We start from the raw sequence: 19,189 nt of genomic DNA on the forward strand, positions 1-19,189 counted from the left end.
ACTGCTTTCCATTAGAAATTTGGAGGATGTCTTATTTTCTGACATATTTCTTTGAGGACAGTGAAAGACAGCATGAGGTTGAGTCCCTGAGGGCCTTGTTTTTGGAGGAGCACTGTAATCGCCTCTGACAGTGAGCATGAAATAGAAATGTGCTTCTTGAAGGAGAGAACCAAGGTTTTACATATTCTCAGTGCCTTACTTTTGAGAAAATTAGGATATTTTAAAATCCCAGAATTATTCTTTTAAAGCCTTACCCACAGGCTTTTTCTTGGTCTTGGTTTTTGTTTGTTTTCGTAGGTGTCTGATATTTATTAGCTGTAGCTCTCTGAGAAGATAGCAGTTGATCTCTTTGCCTGTAAGTTTTCCTCATTCTTCCCTGGTAACGTCCTTTGTTGGTCCCTCTTCTTTCCTCAGATATGTGATTGCGTAGACTTAAGTCCTTGGTCCTCTTCTCTAACTGCCTTTTTTGCCTTGGTAATCTGCTTCGGGCCCTTGGATAGAAATACCATCCATTTCGCAAAAATGTTTATTTCCACATAGGCCTTTCTCCCAGAATCCAAACTTGAATGTTGGACACACATTCAGCTATCTAACAGACATATTAAACTTCACGTGTCCAAAGTTGAACACATGGTATCTACCTCCACCCCCCCCAATACTTGTTACCCCCATGTTACCCCTAAGGCTTTCTTACCGCCAACTTGTCTCAATTGATGGTGACTCTTGCTTAGTCCAAAAACTTTATAGAAATCATTGACACCTGTTTCTCATAACCTACATCCAATCCATTAGAAAATCCTTCAAACGTACCTTCAAAATAGAGCTTTTGACTATACCTTTGAAATAGGCCCAGCTGATAAGCCCTTCTTGCCACCTCCACTGCCACCACCTTGGTCCAAGCCACCATCATTTCTTGCTTAGATTATGTAATATCCCTGTGGCAGGTTAGCCTCTCTGCTTGCCCCTCTGTTCTCAACATAGCACCCAATGTGATCCACCCTTCTTAGGCCACCCTTCTCAAAACCCTGCCGTGGCCATCCATGTTACTCAGATTCCATGGACATGTCAGCATCTCCCTGCTGTCTCGGGTGGGGGAGGGAAGGCAGGAGAGGCAGGCAGGCACAGTCAGTGTGACTTTATGTAAATACATAGCAATTTCTGTCTGACTTTTTTGCTTTTTCATTTCTCTAAAAGTGTTTCTATATGGTACCAGTCCTTCTTCCACCACTTGCTTTAGTCTTGGTGCCCGTATCATAGGAGGAGGGTCCATGTCGTAAAAGAAGTCAAAAGCAGTCTTGAATAATCGAACGCTTCTGAGATTGCCTCGTGTCCATTGGCTTGTGGCACTGCTTCTTCTCTGTCTTCTTCCTCGTCGTCTGGCACTGGTTAGGAAGCGCTCATCTCCATGCAGTCATCTTCTGTTCGCTCCACTGGTGTGGTGTCTGCTAGCTCTTGAATTTCTCCAAGACCCATATCTTGAAGCCCCACCTTTTTTTTTGTTGTTGTTGTTAACTGTATCCACAATCCCTTTCGTGATTTCCTTGATTGGCTCTGTTGTAAATCCTGTGAAGTCATGCCCAACAAATAGACACAGTTTTCTGTAGCAGGAATTTATTGTTTTTGGCTTGATGGCTTTCACACATTTTTCTAGAACAAGGATGGCATCTTCAGTGGTGTAACCCTTTCAGACTTTCCTAATGTTCTGTCTGTCAGGGATCTGACAGTCCTTTCCGTAGACTACCATGTGTAATGAGCCTTAAAGGTCCTTCTGACCCCCTGATCTAGAGGCTGAATTAGAGATGTTGTGTGTGGGGGCAAGGAGACCACTTTGACGCCTTTGGTGTTGAACTCATGGGGTCTGGATGGCCAGGGGCATTGTCCAATATCAAACGATCTTTAAAAGACAGTCCCTTACCAGCAAGGTACTTCCTGACTTCAGGGACAAAGCATCCATGGAATCAGTCCAGAAAAAGTGTTCTCATTGTCCAGGCCTTCTTTCTGTACAACCAAAAGCCTGGCAGCTGGTTTTTATCTTTTCCCTCCAAGGCTCAGGGGTTAGCAGCTTTATAGAGAAGGGCAGTCGTGATTGTAAACCCTACTGCATTTGCACAGAACGGTAGAGTTAGCCTACCCCTTCCTGCCTTAAATCCTGGTGCTGGCTTCTCTTCCTTACTAATAAATGTCCTTTGAGGCTTTTTTTGGCACCCCAGAATAGAGCAGTTTTGACTACATTAAAAACCCTTTCCGGCAGATATCCTTTCTTAATGATTTTCTTTGCTGGGAATTCCTTTGCTGCCTCTTGGTTGGCAGAAGCTGCTTCTCCTGTTACCTTGACATGTTAAAAACCAAGCCTCTTTCTAAAATCATCAAACCATCCTTTACTGGCATTACATTCTCGAGCTTTAGATCCTTCACCTTCCTTTTGCTTTAAGTTGTCATATAATGATTTTGCCTTTTGACTCATATTCATCTATAGGTATGCCTTTTTTATAACAATCCTGCACCCACATAAAAGCTGCATTTTCAATATGAGATACAAAGGCGTTTTGCAAAAAGCGCAAGGTTTTCACGCCTGCTCGTGTAGCTGCAGCGACAGCTTCATGAATTTCCTTTTCTTTTTTTTTAACAATGGTCCTTACACTGGACTCATTTATCTTGAAGTGGCAGCCAACGGCAGCTGCAGATCTGAATCTGCGGTACATATCAAGCCATTCACCCTCTTCTTGTCATGTGATGATTTTTCTCTGCTTCTTGGGAGCACTTACAGCATCACTAATGGCACATCGTGTGGGTCCTATGGTGTTATTTCAAGGTTCATAGTATTGCACAAACATGATGAAAACTACCAGAGAACTGCCAGAGATTGCCTTTTACTGCAATTTGCAATTGACTGGAGAGATGAACTGCTCACGTGGAGATGATGAGCCTCACGTGGCGTGGCGTTTCAAGCAGATACTTTGCAACACTTGCGCTCAGTGTGGTAGCAACAGGAGATCCTAGGAAATTATTACTGAGATACAGTCGGTACTACGGTTAATTTTGTGCAGTTATGATTTAATACTGCAACTTTACGTTTGTTTACATTTCTCTGCACTGGGAATGGTGCTATGTGTGGTCCTTAAGTGTTTGTGTGAGTACGTTTTGATACATTTTAACTTTTTAAAAATTTATGTGTATTTGGGACTTCCCTGGCGGTCCAGTGGTTAAGACTCCGAGCTCCCAAGGTTCATCCCTGGTCGGGGAAGATCCTGCATGCCGTGTGGCTGGCCAAAAAAAAAAAAAATTTATGTGTATTTTATGGTAGTAAGTGATAAAATAGACAAGTATCTACATATATTTTATGCATTCGTGATATACCTAGGTTTTTCTTAAATTTTCTGGATATTTCTGTGCTGTGGGGGGCATCTGCTAGTTTTTTCAAATTGTCACAAATCTCCAAAAAATTTTCCTGTGTGTGTGTGTGTGTATATACATATACACACACACATATATATAAAAATCCACATATATGTGGGCCTGCACAGTTCTAGCCCTTGTTGTTCAAGGGTCAACTGTATGTTGAATTGAATGGAATTACCATTTTATTTAAAATAATGGAAATAATTGAATTTCTATTTCAATTCATGAAATAATTACTATAATAAAAATAAGATTTTTTTGAATGCTTATGTGCTGGGCCTGGTACCAGACCTGTTATTTCATGTGGCTTATTTCGTTGAATTCTTATAACTGTGTGCATGTGAAATTCCTATCTTATAGATTAGGGAATGGGTGTAGAGGGGGTGAGTGGCTTGACCCAGGAGACAGACCAGCCTAGTGGTAGAGCAAGAATTTGGACCTGGTGTGTCTGACTTCCAGTGGTTAGGGCCCGGCCACTGCTCAGTCATTCTGCTTTCTGAGTTTTAGGTTAATTTTGCAGTTCTGATTAAATCTGCCCTTCTACTCATCTCCCAGCGAGATTAAAGTTACTGATTTTTTTTTTTTAACAAAAAGGAAATTTTATACTTAATGCTGAGTTGTCTTGGTAACACAGACTGCGTTACGGATCAAGTTTCATTTAAAACCTTGATTCACTTAAGATATTAGATTTCAATAACTTAAAAAATTATTCATCCCCCAAATACTGACATGAAATACATTCTTAGAATTGCAGTTAGGTAGTCATAAAAGAAGATAAAAGCTGCCACTTTTAGATTGTTCTGAGTTTAGCAGGCATTATGTTGGTTTGATGTCTTGGGTATTTACTTGCCCTTGCTTATTTCCAAGTAGATTGTGTGTGTGTGCCTGTGTGTGTGTGTAAAATAAAGTCACTTCCTGGAAACTAAAGCACAAGCAAGCAGTGAGAGCTAACTTCATTTTCTCCAGATTTGTTGTTGTTGTTCTTTAAGGTGATAGTGACTGGGATTTAATCATTTTAAGAAACCAGGGTAAAGGTGATGAGAAGAAAAACTCCTTAATGAATGTTTTTTTGTGTGTGCTAGGCCGTCTTCTAAAGCTTTTCCATGCATTATCTCATTTTTTTTTTTTTTTTTTTTTGCGGTACGCGGGCCTCTCACTGCCGTGGCCTCTCCCGTTGCGGAGCACAGGCTCCGGACGCGCAGGCTCAGCGGCCATGGCTCACGGGTCCAGCCGCTCCGCGGCATGTGGGATCTTCCCGGACGGGGACACGAACCCATGTCCCCTGAATCGGTAGGCGGACTCTCAACCACTGCGCCACCAGGGAAGCCCCATTATCTCATTTAATTCTAAGAAACATTCTTTGGGCTAAGTACTGCTTACAGTCAAGAAAACTACTTTTCAGAGACGGCTCATAAATGACTGAGAGGGAATATGAACGTGTTTCCTCCTACCTCCAATCTCGGTGAGGAATCTGTATCCTTTAGAGAGAATGTGTTCTTCAAAAAGAAACTAGCGTAATGGATAGAAATATCTGAAGTAAAGGAGATATATTTTTATTTGCCTTTTTAAGCAATTTCCAAGTCTTTCAAACTGTGTGTTAGATTGAGGGACTTTCAAGCATGCTTTCTATTTTTTTTTTTTTTTTAATGCATGCTTTCCTACAGTACATCGAGTCTAGAGCAGTGCTGCTTAACCCATCCTGTCCACTCTAATCACATGGGGAGCATTTAAAAAATACGGATGTCTCAGGCGCTCGTCCCTAGAGGTTGCGATTTAATTGGCTTGGGATACTGCCTGGACACTGGGATTTTTTAAAGTTCTTTGGGTTATTTCTCAATGTCTAACTAGGGTCGAGAACCAATGGTGTGTGGCAGTGTGGCAGTGGATCCCCAAACATATTGGGATCACCTGGGGAGCTTCAAAAAGCTCCTGATGCCCCTGCCCCTCCCCCAAAGATGGTGATTTCATTGGTCTGTGCTGTGGCCTGGAATTTGGAACGTTGACAGTTCCAAGGTGATTCTAGTTGGCATATAAGTTTGGGGGCTTCTGGTTTATGCAGTGGTTTTTCACTTTGGCTGCACATTAGAATCACCTGAGGAACTTTTAAAGCTCCCGTTACTCTGGCTTGCATTCACTCCAGTTAAACAGAATCTTTGGCAGTGGACCTAGGCTGCTGTAGTTTACGATACTCTCCAGGTGATTCCAATATGAAGCCAAAGGTGAGAACTGCAGGCTTCTTTTTCTCTCCTCTCTTCTTTTGGACCGACTGCGTTTCGTTTCTCAATTCAAAATACCTGAGGAATGAAGGCGGCAATGATTGGTATAGGAGAGGCTTTCCTTATGCAGCTATATACTGAGTTCATTGTCTTAGACCAACATGAAAGAATGCAGAGCTAAGCAGATTATGGAAAGTAATACATTCTGTGTTCCAAATAATTAGCCAATAACAAAGTTAGTTTTGCCTGCTTGTATTGATGTAGTTTAATTAATACTAAAAGGAAGGATGAGATTGCTGATATAATAATTCTAGGGTTTTTTTTTCTGGTTTAATAATGTTAGGGTTGCCCCCCGCCCCCAGGCTCTTGTTTTGTAGTATTTGGTTGGTATCAAAAGTAATTTTGCCCTCTAAAATCAAAGAACCATTAAGAAAAATTTTTAAATTTTTAATTAAGAAAAATAAAAGTGATGTCCTCTATCTGTGCCTTATTGAGCTTGTTCCTTTCCACCATGTTCTCCAGGAGTGCCAGGTGTCAGAGAGGAACGCTTTGAGGAAGGAATGACAGTAAAGCACTGTGCATTATCCCTTGTGGGAGAACCCATCATGTACCCAGAAATCAACAGGTTTTTGAAGCTACTCCACGAGCGAAAAATCTCCAGTTTCCTGGTCACAAATGCACAGTTCCCTGCGGAAATCAGGTGAGTGGTCCAGCTTGTTAAGATACTGCTGCTTGACTCTGTGTTTGAAAAGTAAAACTAACAGGCATTAATATATTCAGAAAGGACTTACTGATTACTAAGTACATACAAATGTTGGCTTTGAGGGGACAGAGCTCCTGCTTTTAAAAATCCATTCTATCGGGGAAGATAACATTAGTTTAAGAAATAGAGGCACAAATAAATTGCTGGGGGAATTCAAAAGAGAAAGCAATTTTTTTTTTAGATGAGAGAAGCAGGGTAAAACTTCTCAGAAAAGGCTTCATTAAATTTGGATCTTAAAGTATGGCTGGGATGGGTACTTGGGGAGATAGGAAACTGTGGATTTTTAATAAGAACTGTCCGAGAAAGTTACAGAGTTGGGGTATTTGGGATACCATTATGTAAATATAGTTGATTAGGACCACAGAGTGTGCGAAAGAGACTGGCAGCTGGAACCCAGGTTGGAAAGGTTGGGACAAGGTTGCAGATGACTTCAAATGCTGTTCTTTAGAAAGAGCTTGCTTTCTGCAGAGTAGTCTGCCAGCACGGTATAAAGTGGGTGAGCCAAGAAGCAGGAAACTGGATAGCAGATTATACGTTTGTCTAGGTAAGAGTTAAAAGGATGAAAGTAAGACAGAATGAGGAGTCTTAAAAAAGGTATCACTGAGGCATGATAAGCTTGGCATACTGTTTGTATGGCTCTGTGAGCCCTGCACAGAAGAGGACTTCACTGGTGACTCGGAAAGTTCCAGCCATGTTGATTGCTAGGACTGTGGGGCCCTGTAACAGTCGGGGGATCGTGTGAGGAAGAAGCGGGTTTAGGAGGTAAGATGATGCGGTTGGTTTGGATGACTTGGAGGGCTCTCCAGGTAGAGATGACCATCTCCTGGGACCTGGAAATGACCTGATTTTGCATTATACTTGAACTATACACATATTACAGTACCAAAAACATTAACTTTTACTTGGTTGTTATTTACTTGTGCCTTCTTCATTAGACTGTGAGTCCCTGGGCCAGTGACCCCTGCTTATTTATCTTTATGCCACTAGTATAATTCCTGGCACACTGTAGGTGCTTGGTTTAGAATTTAGCATCATAGGAAATCAAAGAGTTGATTAAAATTATTAGTTACCAGGCAGTAAAGTGAAAATCAGTAACATTGTCACAAAGATAGCTAAAATATTACTTTTTGAAGTTGTATAAAAAGTTAAAAGGGAAAGGTTTTTAAAAAGTCAGTGTGTACATTTTGCATAGGGTTACTATTCCTTTTTTTAAATTTTTATGTTAAGATCTTTGACTTTTCAAATGGCTCATGAGGGCGGGGTTCAGATAGAGTGGTGTTGGGATACACACACACACACACACACACACACACACACACACACACACACACACACACACACACACACACGTGTGTATAGAAAAAAGGAGTCTATCCCAAATTTAAGACATGCAGTCGTCCCTGGTATCTGAGGAGGACTGGTTCCAGGACTCCCTGCAAATACCAAACCCCACTGATGCTCAAGTTCCTTTTATAAAATGGTATAGTGTTTACATATAACCCACGCATATCCTCTCATACACTTTAAATCATCTCTAAATTATTTATAATACCCGATACATTGTAAATGCTCTGTAAATAGCTGCTGGCACATGGCAGATTCAAGGTTTGCCTTGGGGAACTTTTTGGAATTTTTTTTCCCTAGAATATTTTTGATTTGTAGTTGGTTGAATCCATGGTTGTGGAACCCTCAGATACAGAGGGCCTACTGTAATGCCTAAAAAGAATTGAATGTTCCAGGAGTGGCATGTAAGCTAATAACCAGAGAGGGTGATTCATTGTTTGATAATACGTGGTATTCTTTGTGAATGCCATCATGGATTGAGGAAAATGATAGAGAATTAAATAAGATATGTACTTGAAAGTGGTCCAAGAGAAAATGGAAAGAGAAATTTCCTAGGTGCAGATAATATTGTTTTATTTCCGTGAATTAGGAGGACTCTAAATACCAATTGTCTCTGGTGTCCTACAGAAAAACAAGGCTGTAGATTTACTAATATAGCACGGAGATCGTGAATTTTGGAAGTTAACCTCTAATGTTGATGCACTTTGCTCATTCAAATCAGCTGTTAGATGAACCTCTTGCAACCATTTTATCTTTGAGCATACACTAGGAAGTAATAATGTTCTCTGGGTGGTTGGCTGTGTACTAATTATTTTTTTTAATAACAAATTTCTAAATTACTACAGTGCCTAACCCATACTCTTGGTATCTTTTGAAGAAGATCCTGACTTTGTCAACTAGCCTTCCCTTGACCGACATGCAAGCATTACATTCAGGCTAGTGGCCTTTTCAGGATGCTTAACTTTGCTTTAAAAGGATCTCAGTCTCCCCTCCAGCTCTAAAGCATATGGCTCTTTGCTGACAGTTCACTGAAGGGAGTTTTCACAGTGAGTGGTCCTCGAGGATTTGTTGAAGATAGAAGCAGACACCTTAGGCAAATGAGAAAGCTTTTGCATTCTAGGTAGCTTTATGTTTTTGTTTGTTGACGTAGAGGCTAATTAATAAAAGTGACAAGAATGTGTAAGACACTTAATGTTAATGATAGATCTGGTGGTGATTGCACACAAAAAACCCCCTTTCTCTTGAGAAAAAGCCTTCTTAGTTCCACAAAAGCAAGTGCCTTTATAATGGTATTTTTTAAAATTTAATTAATTAATTTTATTTTTATTTTTGGCTGTGTTGGGTCTTCGTTGCTGCGTGCAGGCTTTCTCTAGTTGTGGCGAGTGGGAGCTACTCTTTGTTGTGGTGTGCGGGCTTCTTGTTGCGGTGGCTTGTCTTGCTGTGGAGTATGGGCTCTAGAGTGCGTGGGCTTCAGCAGTTGTGGCACACAGGCTCGCGGGCTCTAGAGCTCAGGCTCGGTAGCTGTGGCGCACGGGCTTAGTTGCTCCGCGGCATGTGGGATCTTCCCAGACCAGGGCTCAAACCCGTGTCCCCAGCATTGGCAGGCTGATTCTTAACCACTGCGCCACCAGGGAAGCCCCTGTAATGGTATTTTTGATCGGCGTAAAACTGATATATGATACACTGTAGCATGTATCAGTTATCTTTTGCTGTAACCACTTGCCTTAAAACTGAGTCAGTCAAACTAGCAACGATTCATTTAGCTTGTAATTCTGTGAATCGGCTGGGAGGTCTTTTCATCTTGGCTGGCTTTGCTGGTCTCAGTGTTGTTCATGTGTCTAGTCAGTTGGCAGATATGCTGGGATGGCTGGTTTATGATGGCCTTGCCTGGGACAACTGGACCTCTATTCGTGTAGCCTCTTATCCTCCAGCAAGTCTGAAGTTGACCACGTGGTGGCAGGGTTTCAGTGAACAGCAAGAAAGGATAAACTCCAACACACAGGCATCGTTCAAGCCTCTGCTTGTGTCATGTTTGCTCACTTCTCCTTGGCTAAAGCAAGTCACGTGGCCAAGCTTGGAGTCAGTGAGGGGCACTCAAAGCTACATTGCAAAGGGTCATGGGTACAAGGAGAGGGAGAGTTTATGGCCATGTTTGTACTCTACCGAATAGCACAGCAGGCTGTGCTTTGTACAAGGAGGATAACCTTGAACGTACCAGGACTCGGTCTTTTTCAGGAACTTAATTAATCATGTGGGAAAGCTTGGAGAGTTCTTGAGACCAGAAGTCTCAAACTGGCAGTTGATAAGGAGTAGGTTTTATTTGTCCTGTAGCATGTTTAGAAACTTTTTTTTTCTTTTTTTAGCCAACATTTAAAATCCAGAAATTTTTCATAAAAGAGATTTCTGACTTTGGAGAAAAAGACAATCTGGCAAAAATTGTCAAGAGCCAAGTATGAAGTGCTGTTTTTACAACACCAGAACACTTCACTCTTATCTGTTTTTTTACTCACAACACTTCTAACACCGGATGTGTGTTTTTTTCCCCACACCAAGCAGTCCTCTAATTCTCTGCAGGCACCAGCTAGGTGTCCTGCAGTTCAGTTCCATTCTGACACTGTCTCCCTGGAGTTAGCACAGACCTCACAGGGTCAGGACTCAGTCCCAGGCTGCCCCCTGCTTCAGACACCAGTCACAGTCCCGGGCTGCCACCTGTACTTCTGATGAACCGACGGTACATTGGGGTGTCGCACAACCCCTCCTTGGGTTTGATAATTTGCTAGAACAGTTCACAGAGCTTGGGGAAAACAATTCAGTTACTGTTACTAGTTTATTATAAAGACTACAACTCTCAAACATCTGGATAGAAGGGTTGCATGTGACAAGATGTGGGGAAAAGGGCCCTGGGCTTCCCCACCCTCTCCAGACGCATCACCCTCCCAGCACCCAGTGTGTTCACCATCCCGGAAGCTCTCTGAAGCCGTCATTTGGGAGGGTTTTATGGAGGTTTCATTAGATAGGCAGGATTGATGAAATCATTGTGATTGGTCATTGGTGATTAGCTCAACCTCTAGCCCATCTCCCTTTCCTAGAGGTTGCAGGGGGAACTGAAAGTGCCAACCCTCTAATCACGTGGTCGGTTCTTCGGGCACCAGCCCCTCTCTGGAATGTGTCCATGGGCGCATCAGGAGTTACCCCATTAATATAAATTCTTGTATGGTTGAAAGGGGCTTATTATAGATAACAAAAGGCACTTCTCACCTCTGTCACTCGGGAAATACCAAGAGTTTTAGGAGCTCTGTGCCAGGAACTAGGGACAGAGACTGCATGTGTGTTCCTTATTGTCTGACAATATCACAGCAAGGAACGGCTGTCTTTTCTGTAAAGCCTCTGCTTTTCAGTTTGCCACGCTCTCCACCATTTTACTGTCTCCTCAGCCCTGAGGCTGAGTCTCATCTGCCACCTGTCAGAGGGATCGCACTGTAGATTCTCTTACAGCAGAGAAATTTCTGTCGCCATTTCTAACAGACATGAAACAACGAAAGGGTGACAGAGTACCACGTGCAAGAAAAATGGGAAGCATCTTGCTTGGAGTAAGGGAAGAATATTCTTGAATGTTTCACATGTAGTCTGTGTTTTGGTGTCCAAAGAACTTCTTTTTCCTTTAAAAGTGGCTTGCTTGGGCTTCCCTGGTGGCGCACTGGTTAAGAATCCGCCTGCCTATGCAGGAGACACGAGTTCGAGCCCTGGTCCAGGAAGATCCCACATGCCGCGGAGCAACTAAGCCCATGTGCCACAACTACTGAGCCTGTACTCTAGAGCCTGCGAGCCACAACTGCTGAGCCCGTGCGCCACAACTACTGAAGCCCACGTGCCTAGAACCCGTGCTCCACAACAAGAGAAGCCACTGCAATGAGAAGCCCGCGCCGCAATGAAGAGTAGCCCCTGCTCACCACAACTAGAAAAGCCCACACGTAGCAACAAAGACCCAATGCAGCCAAAATTAAATAAATAAAATAAACAAATTTTTAAAAATAAATAAATAAATGTATTAAATAAATAGCTAAATAAATAAAAAAGTGTCTTGGTTGACTCACATTATATCATACTTGGTTCCTGCAGACATGTGAATTTAGGACTCTTATTCTTGAGACTGTATGATCTATGCTTGCATTCAGCCCTGCAGTCAGAAAGGCCCATCACACCTGGGTATCACTGTCCCACTGGAGCACTCCCTGTCATTACTTCCTGTAAATTGTTCTGTGCTAAGATGTCAAAGACCTACGTGAGACATCTTGCTAAAAGTAGACCATGTTGTAAGGTAAGGAAGTTGTTGAGAAACACTGAACCTAGTTTGTGCTTACTTTGTGGACATTTGAATCCTATAACTGTGTCTCTTTATGAGCATGAGAAGATTTAGAGTCAAATGTTCAGCCCTTTGTCAACTGGCTCACTCTTAGCTTCATCTTTAGTTCACTTCTACACGATTTTCTTTTTTTTAAATTTTTTCGCAGAATCTTTTTATTATTTTTAAAAGATATAAAAACAACTACTCCCATCAGTAGCAATACCAGGTTTAACATTTTAACCAGATTTTCTCAGGCTTTTTTCTGATACCTTTAGTAGCTAATTATTTTGTCTACCCCTTCTTCTACACGGTTTTCTTAACTATTTCATATTATTTTTAAGTTTACATTTAAAATCTTAAATTTTTTCTTTTGTGATAAGTATAGTTAATTCAAAGCTTTCTCCCTGCTAGCAGGCTTATCATAAGAAGACAGAGCTGTGTTCCATTTTTAACTATGACACGATTAACATTTAACTTCCTACACCTACCTCCTCCACCACCACAGAATTTGTCCCCGTGTACGTTTACTTTTGAGCACCTTCATTGAAACTATGTGTGAACTTTGTTTGTTCTCTTACTTCTTCCCCTTGTATTTCTGTTATTTTGTTTGCTCTATGTTTTGTTTTCTCTAGTATTTGCTAAGATATTCACTATATGTGTTAGAGAACCTCTATAAATTGGACATCTCTTCACATATTAGTAAAATTATCAAGAAATACATTAATTTTAATAAAAATAAAGTTTTCTTGTATGTATCAGCTCTACGTGGCTATAGGTAACAGTTACAATGAAATGAAGATTGATTATAAATACTACCTGATCCTTTCAATAGAAGTTTTTTTTTTTCTCCCAGCCTGTTTTGTTTGTATTAAGTTTAAAATATAGTCTTCTTTTGTGTCTGTGAATTGATGGGACACTTTTCAAAACTATGCTTTTCTGGATGGGCTAAAAAAAAAAGAGAGACAGGCAGCACAGTGAAGTGATGAAGAGCTTGTGCTCTGTCTAGAAGAGACCTGGGTTTGAATCTTGACTGTATCTCTTGCTGTCTTTCTGACACTGGGAAGGTAACCGCTCAGTGCCCAGTTTCCTCATCTGTAAAATGATTGCAATAATAATGACTACCTTATAGTGGCATTGTTAGTGTATGAGATAATATATGAAAAGCACCTTGGAAAGGTAGGCTAAGTAATATTGGTCAAGTATACTTTAAGGCAAGAACCATTACTTGAGATAAGATGGAACATTTCTTAATTATAAAATATTAAACCTACCAGGAACGTAAAACAGTAATTCAAAATTTTTCAACAATCAGTAACATAATCTCAAAACTGGAGATTTTCAAAATAAGGAGAAATAGTAAGTTTTTAACACATTTCTCTCACACTGATAAAACAGGCAAATCAAAATCAGGAATAGTAGTGAAGATCTGAACAACTAAATTAACAAATTTAGCGTGTATTACAGAAATAGAGTATTGAATTGAGAAACTTTGGAATATAAATTCCTTTTAAGAGCACAGAAGTTGCTCTCAGAAAAATTACCAAATGGCCATATGCTGGGCATTATAGCAAGTTACAAGAAAGTATTGCAATCATGTAGATCATGCTATGTGAACACAATGCAATTAAACTATAAATCAGTACAAAAAGATAACTAGAATATTCCAATATGCTTATAATTTAAGCAATGCACTTTTCATTTGCTTATGGGTCAAAGAAGGAATATTGTGATGAATTGTGATGGAAATAAAAACAAAACTTGTTTGTTGGTTATTAGGAATAGCAGAGTACAGACCTTCAAAACCTACTCTTCTATAAAAACAGTGAGAATACCAGCAAAAATTGTCAGAATCAAATTCTTAATCAGAGGTATGCAACAATCTGAGGAACGTTTTTTTGCCCCCAGTAAATAGTATTTTTATTCTCATGTCAAAAAAGTATTTCTAGGGAATTTCCTGGTGGTCTAATGGTGAGGACTCCATGCTTCCAGTGCTGGGGGCCTGGGTTCAGTCCCTGGTTCGGGGAAGCTAAAATCCTGCAAGCTGCGTGGCGTGGCTAAAAAGAAAAAAGAGTGTTTCTATGATATGCATTAACAATACAAAAATATTTTGAATACTGCAGTGGTCTTTTTTTCTCCCAAGACTTCTTGCAACAGTACACTAGAATATTTGATTTTTGGATTCTGAGAAGCCACTGGCTAAAGTAGAAACTGAAGGCTTTTGTTGAGGGGTATGTGTGGGTATGGGGATGGCCCTTTTTCTTTGGATCCAGGCTCTGTACAGTAAAGAGGAAGCAAAAAACAACTAAGTTAAATTAAAAAAAGATTTGTCTTTTAAGGCTCAGGATTGAAACTTAGCTTAGAAATGGGTTAAAGTAGGCTGTGGTGGAAACCCACTGTTCCTCAGAAAATTAGCTGAATTGCAATATGAACAGTAAGATTTGTGATGTGTTAACATGTCCTTATTCCATTCCAACTTCTCCAGCTCTGCAAACTAGTAGCCTACAGTCGTGGTAAAAACCAGTAGCCTGGCAGCCAGGGGAAGGGACAAAACAGAGTTGGAACTCTTTCAAAGTCCCATTCCTGGAGAACTGTCATTATATGGTATGTGTGGCAGTTCCCTGGCAACTCTCACTTACAGGGGTTGTGTTTGTTACAAGTGACTCAGAGTTTGTCCAGCACTGAAAGCCTTTCTCTCGGGTGTTTCTCATAAGCAATTATCAGTAATTGTTTAACTTCACAGCTGCCTGAGGCAGCAGTAACCATTGGGGCAAACAGGAAGCTAACCAAATACTTAAAAGGAAAAGCCAGGGAATGAGATGTTTGTAGGGGACTTTGAGAAGCTCCAGCATGTTCCTGGAAATCTAGAAGACCATGTACACGGGCAGGGCTGTGGGTATGCCAGGGAAGACTTGAAAAGGCCCTATTTGCCCACCTCCACTTGATACATTGATGTCTTGAGCAGGTAGACAGTGAAAGCTAAGGCACAGTTGTCAAATGCCTGCCTGGACATCGAAGGCGTGCCCTAATATACACACATAGAGCCCCTCAGCAAAGGCTAGGAAACTTATTTTTTTTATTTTTTATTTTTTTGCTGTGTGCGGGCCTCTCACTGTTGTGGCCTCTCCAGTTGCGGAGCGCAGGCTCAGCTGCCATGGCTCACGGGCCCAGCCGCTCCGCAGCATGTGGGATCTTCCCGGACTGGGGCATGAACCCGTGTCCCCTGCATCGGCAGGCGGACTCTCAACCACTGCGCCACCAGGGAAGCCCTAGGAGACTTATTGATTGAAGTCATTTAAGGATATCTCTGTCTAATCCTTACCTGACCACTAAGCTAATCAAACAGGGATTTTAGCGGTTAAACACAACCAAGAATACAGAATTTACCAAATTAGTTCAGTAACAACAAAAACAGCAAGCAGACAGAAAAGAAAAAAAAAAAAAAACCCTGGGTTGGGAGATACCTGATTTAGAATTGCCAAATAATATTATTTAAAATGTCCAGCTTTCGTAAAAAAAAAAAAAAACATGAACTAGACACAGAAACAAGAGACTGTGGCCCATAACACAGGGAAGGAAACAGCTAATAGAAACTGTCCCTTTTTTGGATAGATTTCACATATAAGTATTGGATATTTGGGTCACTTTGGTTATTTTTTTGTCCAATAGGCGCATCACAGTTACTATTGAAACCTCTAGATTTCTTGAAAACATAAATCTCTCTCCCTTTTTTCCTTTCTGTAGAGATGAGGAGGTTTCATTGTAGGTAGGATCTTGATATGATTATTGATTATTCTGGGTAGAATGAGGCCTAATCTCTTCAGGAAGGGAAGAAGGGAGAGGGATTTTTATGTTCAATTGCAATGTTTTTCCATATATGATCATTTATAACTCAGAGATTTAAAATTAGCCGGATGAAGGGTCATCACAAAAATCATATCAAGATTCATAGGGTATTTTCACTGGGGATTGGGCTCAGAGTTATATATCCCTTTTATTGTATAGTCCTTTTTAATTGTTCTCAACAGCAATGTGAGATTCTGAGACACAGGAATTATGATGATGGTTTTAAGGATATAACTAAAATGATCCTGTCTCTGAATAGAATGGAGACAGACAAATGACTGTGCTTGGACCCTCATCGTCACGGGGAACAGAGACCAATAGCAGGCAGACATAAGATCCCTGAGGCTCAGAAAATCTCTCCAGTGTCCTTTTACTCCTTTTGAGCCCCTTAGGAATGAGCTCTACAGTTCCTTGGGGTTTTCCTCTTCTCCATTCTTCCTCTGATCCCTGGCCAAAGAGCTATAAAATTCCTGATTATAGCATCTCAGACATTTAGTAATGTCAAAAATTCCTTATTGCTAGTGTCAATGTCCAGGACTACTTTTTTTTTTTTTTTTTTTTGCAAAATGGTGGTGGTTTGTAAGACATCTATGGCCTTTGGAATTTACTGTTCATACTCTTGAAGTAGTTATGGAGGTGTAGTGAAAAGGTCAGGCCGGTTCCCATTTTGCATCAGGCAGCTTTATGACAAAGTCCTGTGAGTATCAGACGATGATAGCCAGCCGTATTCATTAAGACAATCCTTTTTATGTTTGTAAAACATGAAATCCAGTTAAAGTAGCTTGTCTGTTATTAAAGAGGCCCCCAGCAAAAGGGGTGGTGAGACAAAATGCTGCCATTACAGTATGCTGTTGTTTTGCATTTCCAGTAATTGGTGTCCTTTGCTCAGTAGTGACACATTATTGAACTTTTAAGGATTCCGTTATATCAGTATTGGAGAGGGATTAAAGCAATGAGAGTCTGCCAGTGTTTTAATCATTCTTTCCTAACTTTGGTCAGAGCTTCTCCACTTTTAACAGCTTTGGGTTTAGGCCCTTCTGGTTTTTCCATATGTCACTAAGCCAGATGATTACAAGCATTTGTTTGGCCTACATTTCCTTAAAAGTTCTGTCAGCTGAAGTCAACAGTATCCACTAAAAAGTAGCTTGAAGTGTCTACCTGTATGGCTGGATGAAAAGAAAAATAGAGCTCCTGTCCTTCAAGGTCTTCCACTCAAAGATGGGTAAGGCCAATACTGATAGATATAAAAAGCTCATCAGCCGCTTTGATGGTGAATGTTATGGCATGTGAATTATGTGGCAGTTTTTAAATGCCTAGACTTTGAAACAAAAAATGTATAAATAACATTCTAGGGGTAAATACAAGTTATGGAATAGTTATAGCAAATTAAGAATGGGAGAGTTTGGTCAGAGGATTATTAAGGGGGAATTTCTTTCTACTTCGAAATTCATTGAAGAGAGTGAATTATGAGACCTATTTGAAGGGAGAACAGAGAGGCTCTGGGAAAACGTACAATCTGGGCTTAAAACATAACTGGCAAGAAATCTGGTAGATGATGACATTGTGAAATGAGTCAGTGAATTTGAGCGAAGTGTAGAATGAGTGGTACTCATGGATGCGGATTAAGAAGGCAAAGAAAGATAAGAACCTACAACATACATTTTTCTTCTGGGTTGTGCTCTTTTGTAAGTGCTTGGCTGCTCTTTTTCTAACTCTGCATTGCTTACGGCTCCCTGATATGGGTCATTGTTCGCCCACACAGGGCTTGACTTTAAACCCACTCCTGCTCTCAGAGGCATAGGTGAGGCGTTGGTGTGGCTCTGTGCCCTTAAAGAAGCCTTGTTCTTGTGCCTTAGAAAACATCCATCAGCAAATTGATGATGGGAGGTGGCCCGTCAGCACAGACCCCTGTAGAAGTCTTAAGTGGCAGAGTTTATGAAGAAACTTTGGTCTGAGAACCCCTTGTAATTGTGCTGAGCTGATGGTGCCAGACCTAAAGCCTGATCTTGTTTTATTTTCCACTAAAATGTAGTGTTTGAAGAGAGACTAATTTTAAGTAATCCAATGTTTTCAGTTTATTAGGGATGGTGTCCAGTCATTTTAAAAAATAACCAACTGACATCCCATTCTGTCACATTAAAATCATGGCTTCAATCTTCTGGGAGAAGCAGAACCCTCTAGACCCCAGTGAAATGTTTAATCATCACATCTATTACAGATTGTAAATTTAACATCATGAAAAGCCCGACTTAGGCATAATTTTCTTCTTCTATTGTTGTATTTTTTTTTAAATTTTAAATTATCAAGGAACCTCAAACCAGTTACCCAGCTATACGTCAGTGTGGACGCCAGCACCAAAGAGAGCCTGAAGAAAATTGACCGCCCGCTCTTCAAGGATTTCTGGCAAAGATTCCTCGACAGTTTAAAAGCCTTGGCTGCAAAGGTAAGAATCATGACATCTTAAAAAAAAGATTTGTTTTTCCTTTAAAAAAAAAAAAAAGACTAAAATCTTCAACTTTTTTCTAGACTTCCACTTTTATTATTCAGTAAATATTTATCGAGTTCCTCTTAAGTTTCTAGCACCCTGCCTTATATATATTATATGTCCTTCATGTATTTCAGGAGAGAGATGCACACTCCCAAAGCTAATTAATAAAACACGGGTAAGCGCAGTACATAGCAATCCTAGAAGAGGTGTCAGCAAATAGTATATGTTTAAATATGAAGTTAACTTTCCTGAATTTCTAGAACAAAATCTCCTACCCAATAAGGAACTCAACCCCAGAATGTCCGACCCCAATGTCTTTTCCTGCAAACAGTTGCCCCTTCTTAAATCTTCCTATTCTTTTAGACCTAAGGTACCTTCTGGTTCTTCTTTTCCATTGGCCCCTATGTCAATAGTTGGTATTTTCTGTTAGTTCTACCTCTTCTTCTCTTGTAGCCATTTCCCCTTTTCTGTTCTCTTTGCTTCTACCCTGCAGTTCCTCTTGGTTTACGCAAATCTAACTGATACTGACAGTCACTACAGGAGCTTAAAAAATTACAGTTTCCTATTCCTAGGGGGATTTGAGAATCCGCATTTTAAACATCTCGGGTGATTTTTGATGTGCAGCCAAATATATGGAAGTCACTGTCCCAGAAAACCTGCCTTTCTCTCCTTTGCCCGGCACTTACTGTGGCATTCCCACCCCGTCGCCGTCCGGCTGCAGTGAACGTTTCCAGACTCATCCTTCACCATGTTCCCCAGGAATGCTACACAGCCCTGCTTGTCTTGCTATT

The 19,189-nt window shown here is 40.7% G+C and overlaps 1 protein-coding gene across 8 annotated transcripts in view; it reads left to right on the plus strand.

The window, feature by feature from the left end:
* Positions 1-19,189, plus strand: part of LOC101274335 (S-adenosyl-L-methionine-dependent tRNA 4-demethylwyosine synthase TYW1) — a 451,923-nt gene that overhangs the window by 312,904 nt on the left and 119,830 nt on the right. For all 8 annotated transcript variants that reach the window (XM_049699574.1, XM_049699573.1, XM_033426289.2 and 5 more), the window contains 2 exons: positions 6,138-6,315; positions 18,218-18,353. In XM_049699574.1, coding sequence (XP_049555531.1) covers positions 6,138-6,315; positions 18,218-18,353 — 314 coding nt within the window. The remainder of the gene's footprint in view (positions 1-6,137; positions 6,316-18,217; positions 18,354-19,189) is intronic.

Source organism: Orcinus orca, chromosome 16 (genome assembly GCF_937001465.1).
Source record: "Orcinus orca chromosome 16, mOrcOrc1.1, whole genome shotgun sequence".
Lineage (NCBI taxonomy): Eukaryota > Metazoa > Chordata > Mammalia > Artiodactyla > Delphinidae > Orcinus > Orcinus orca.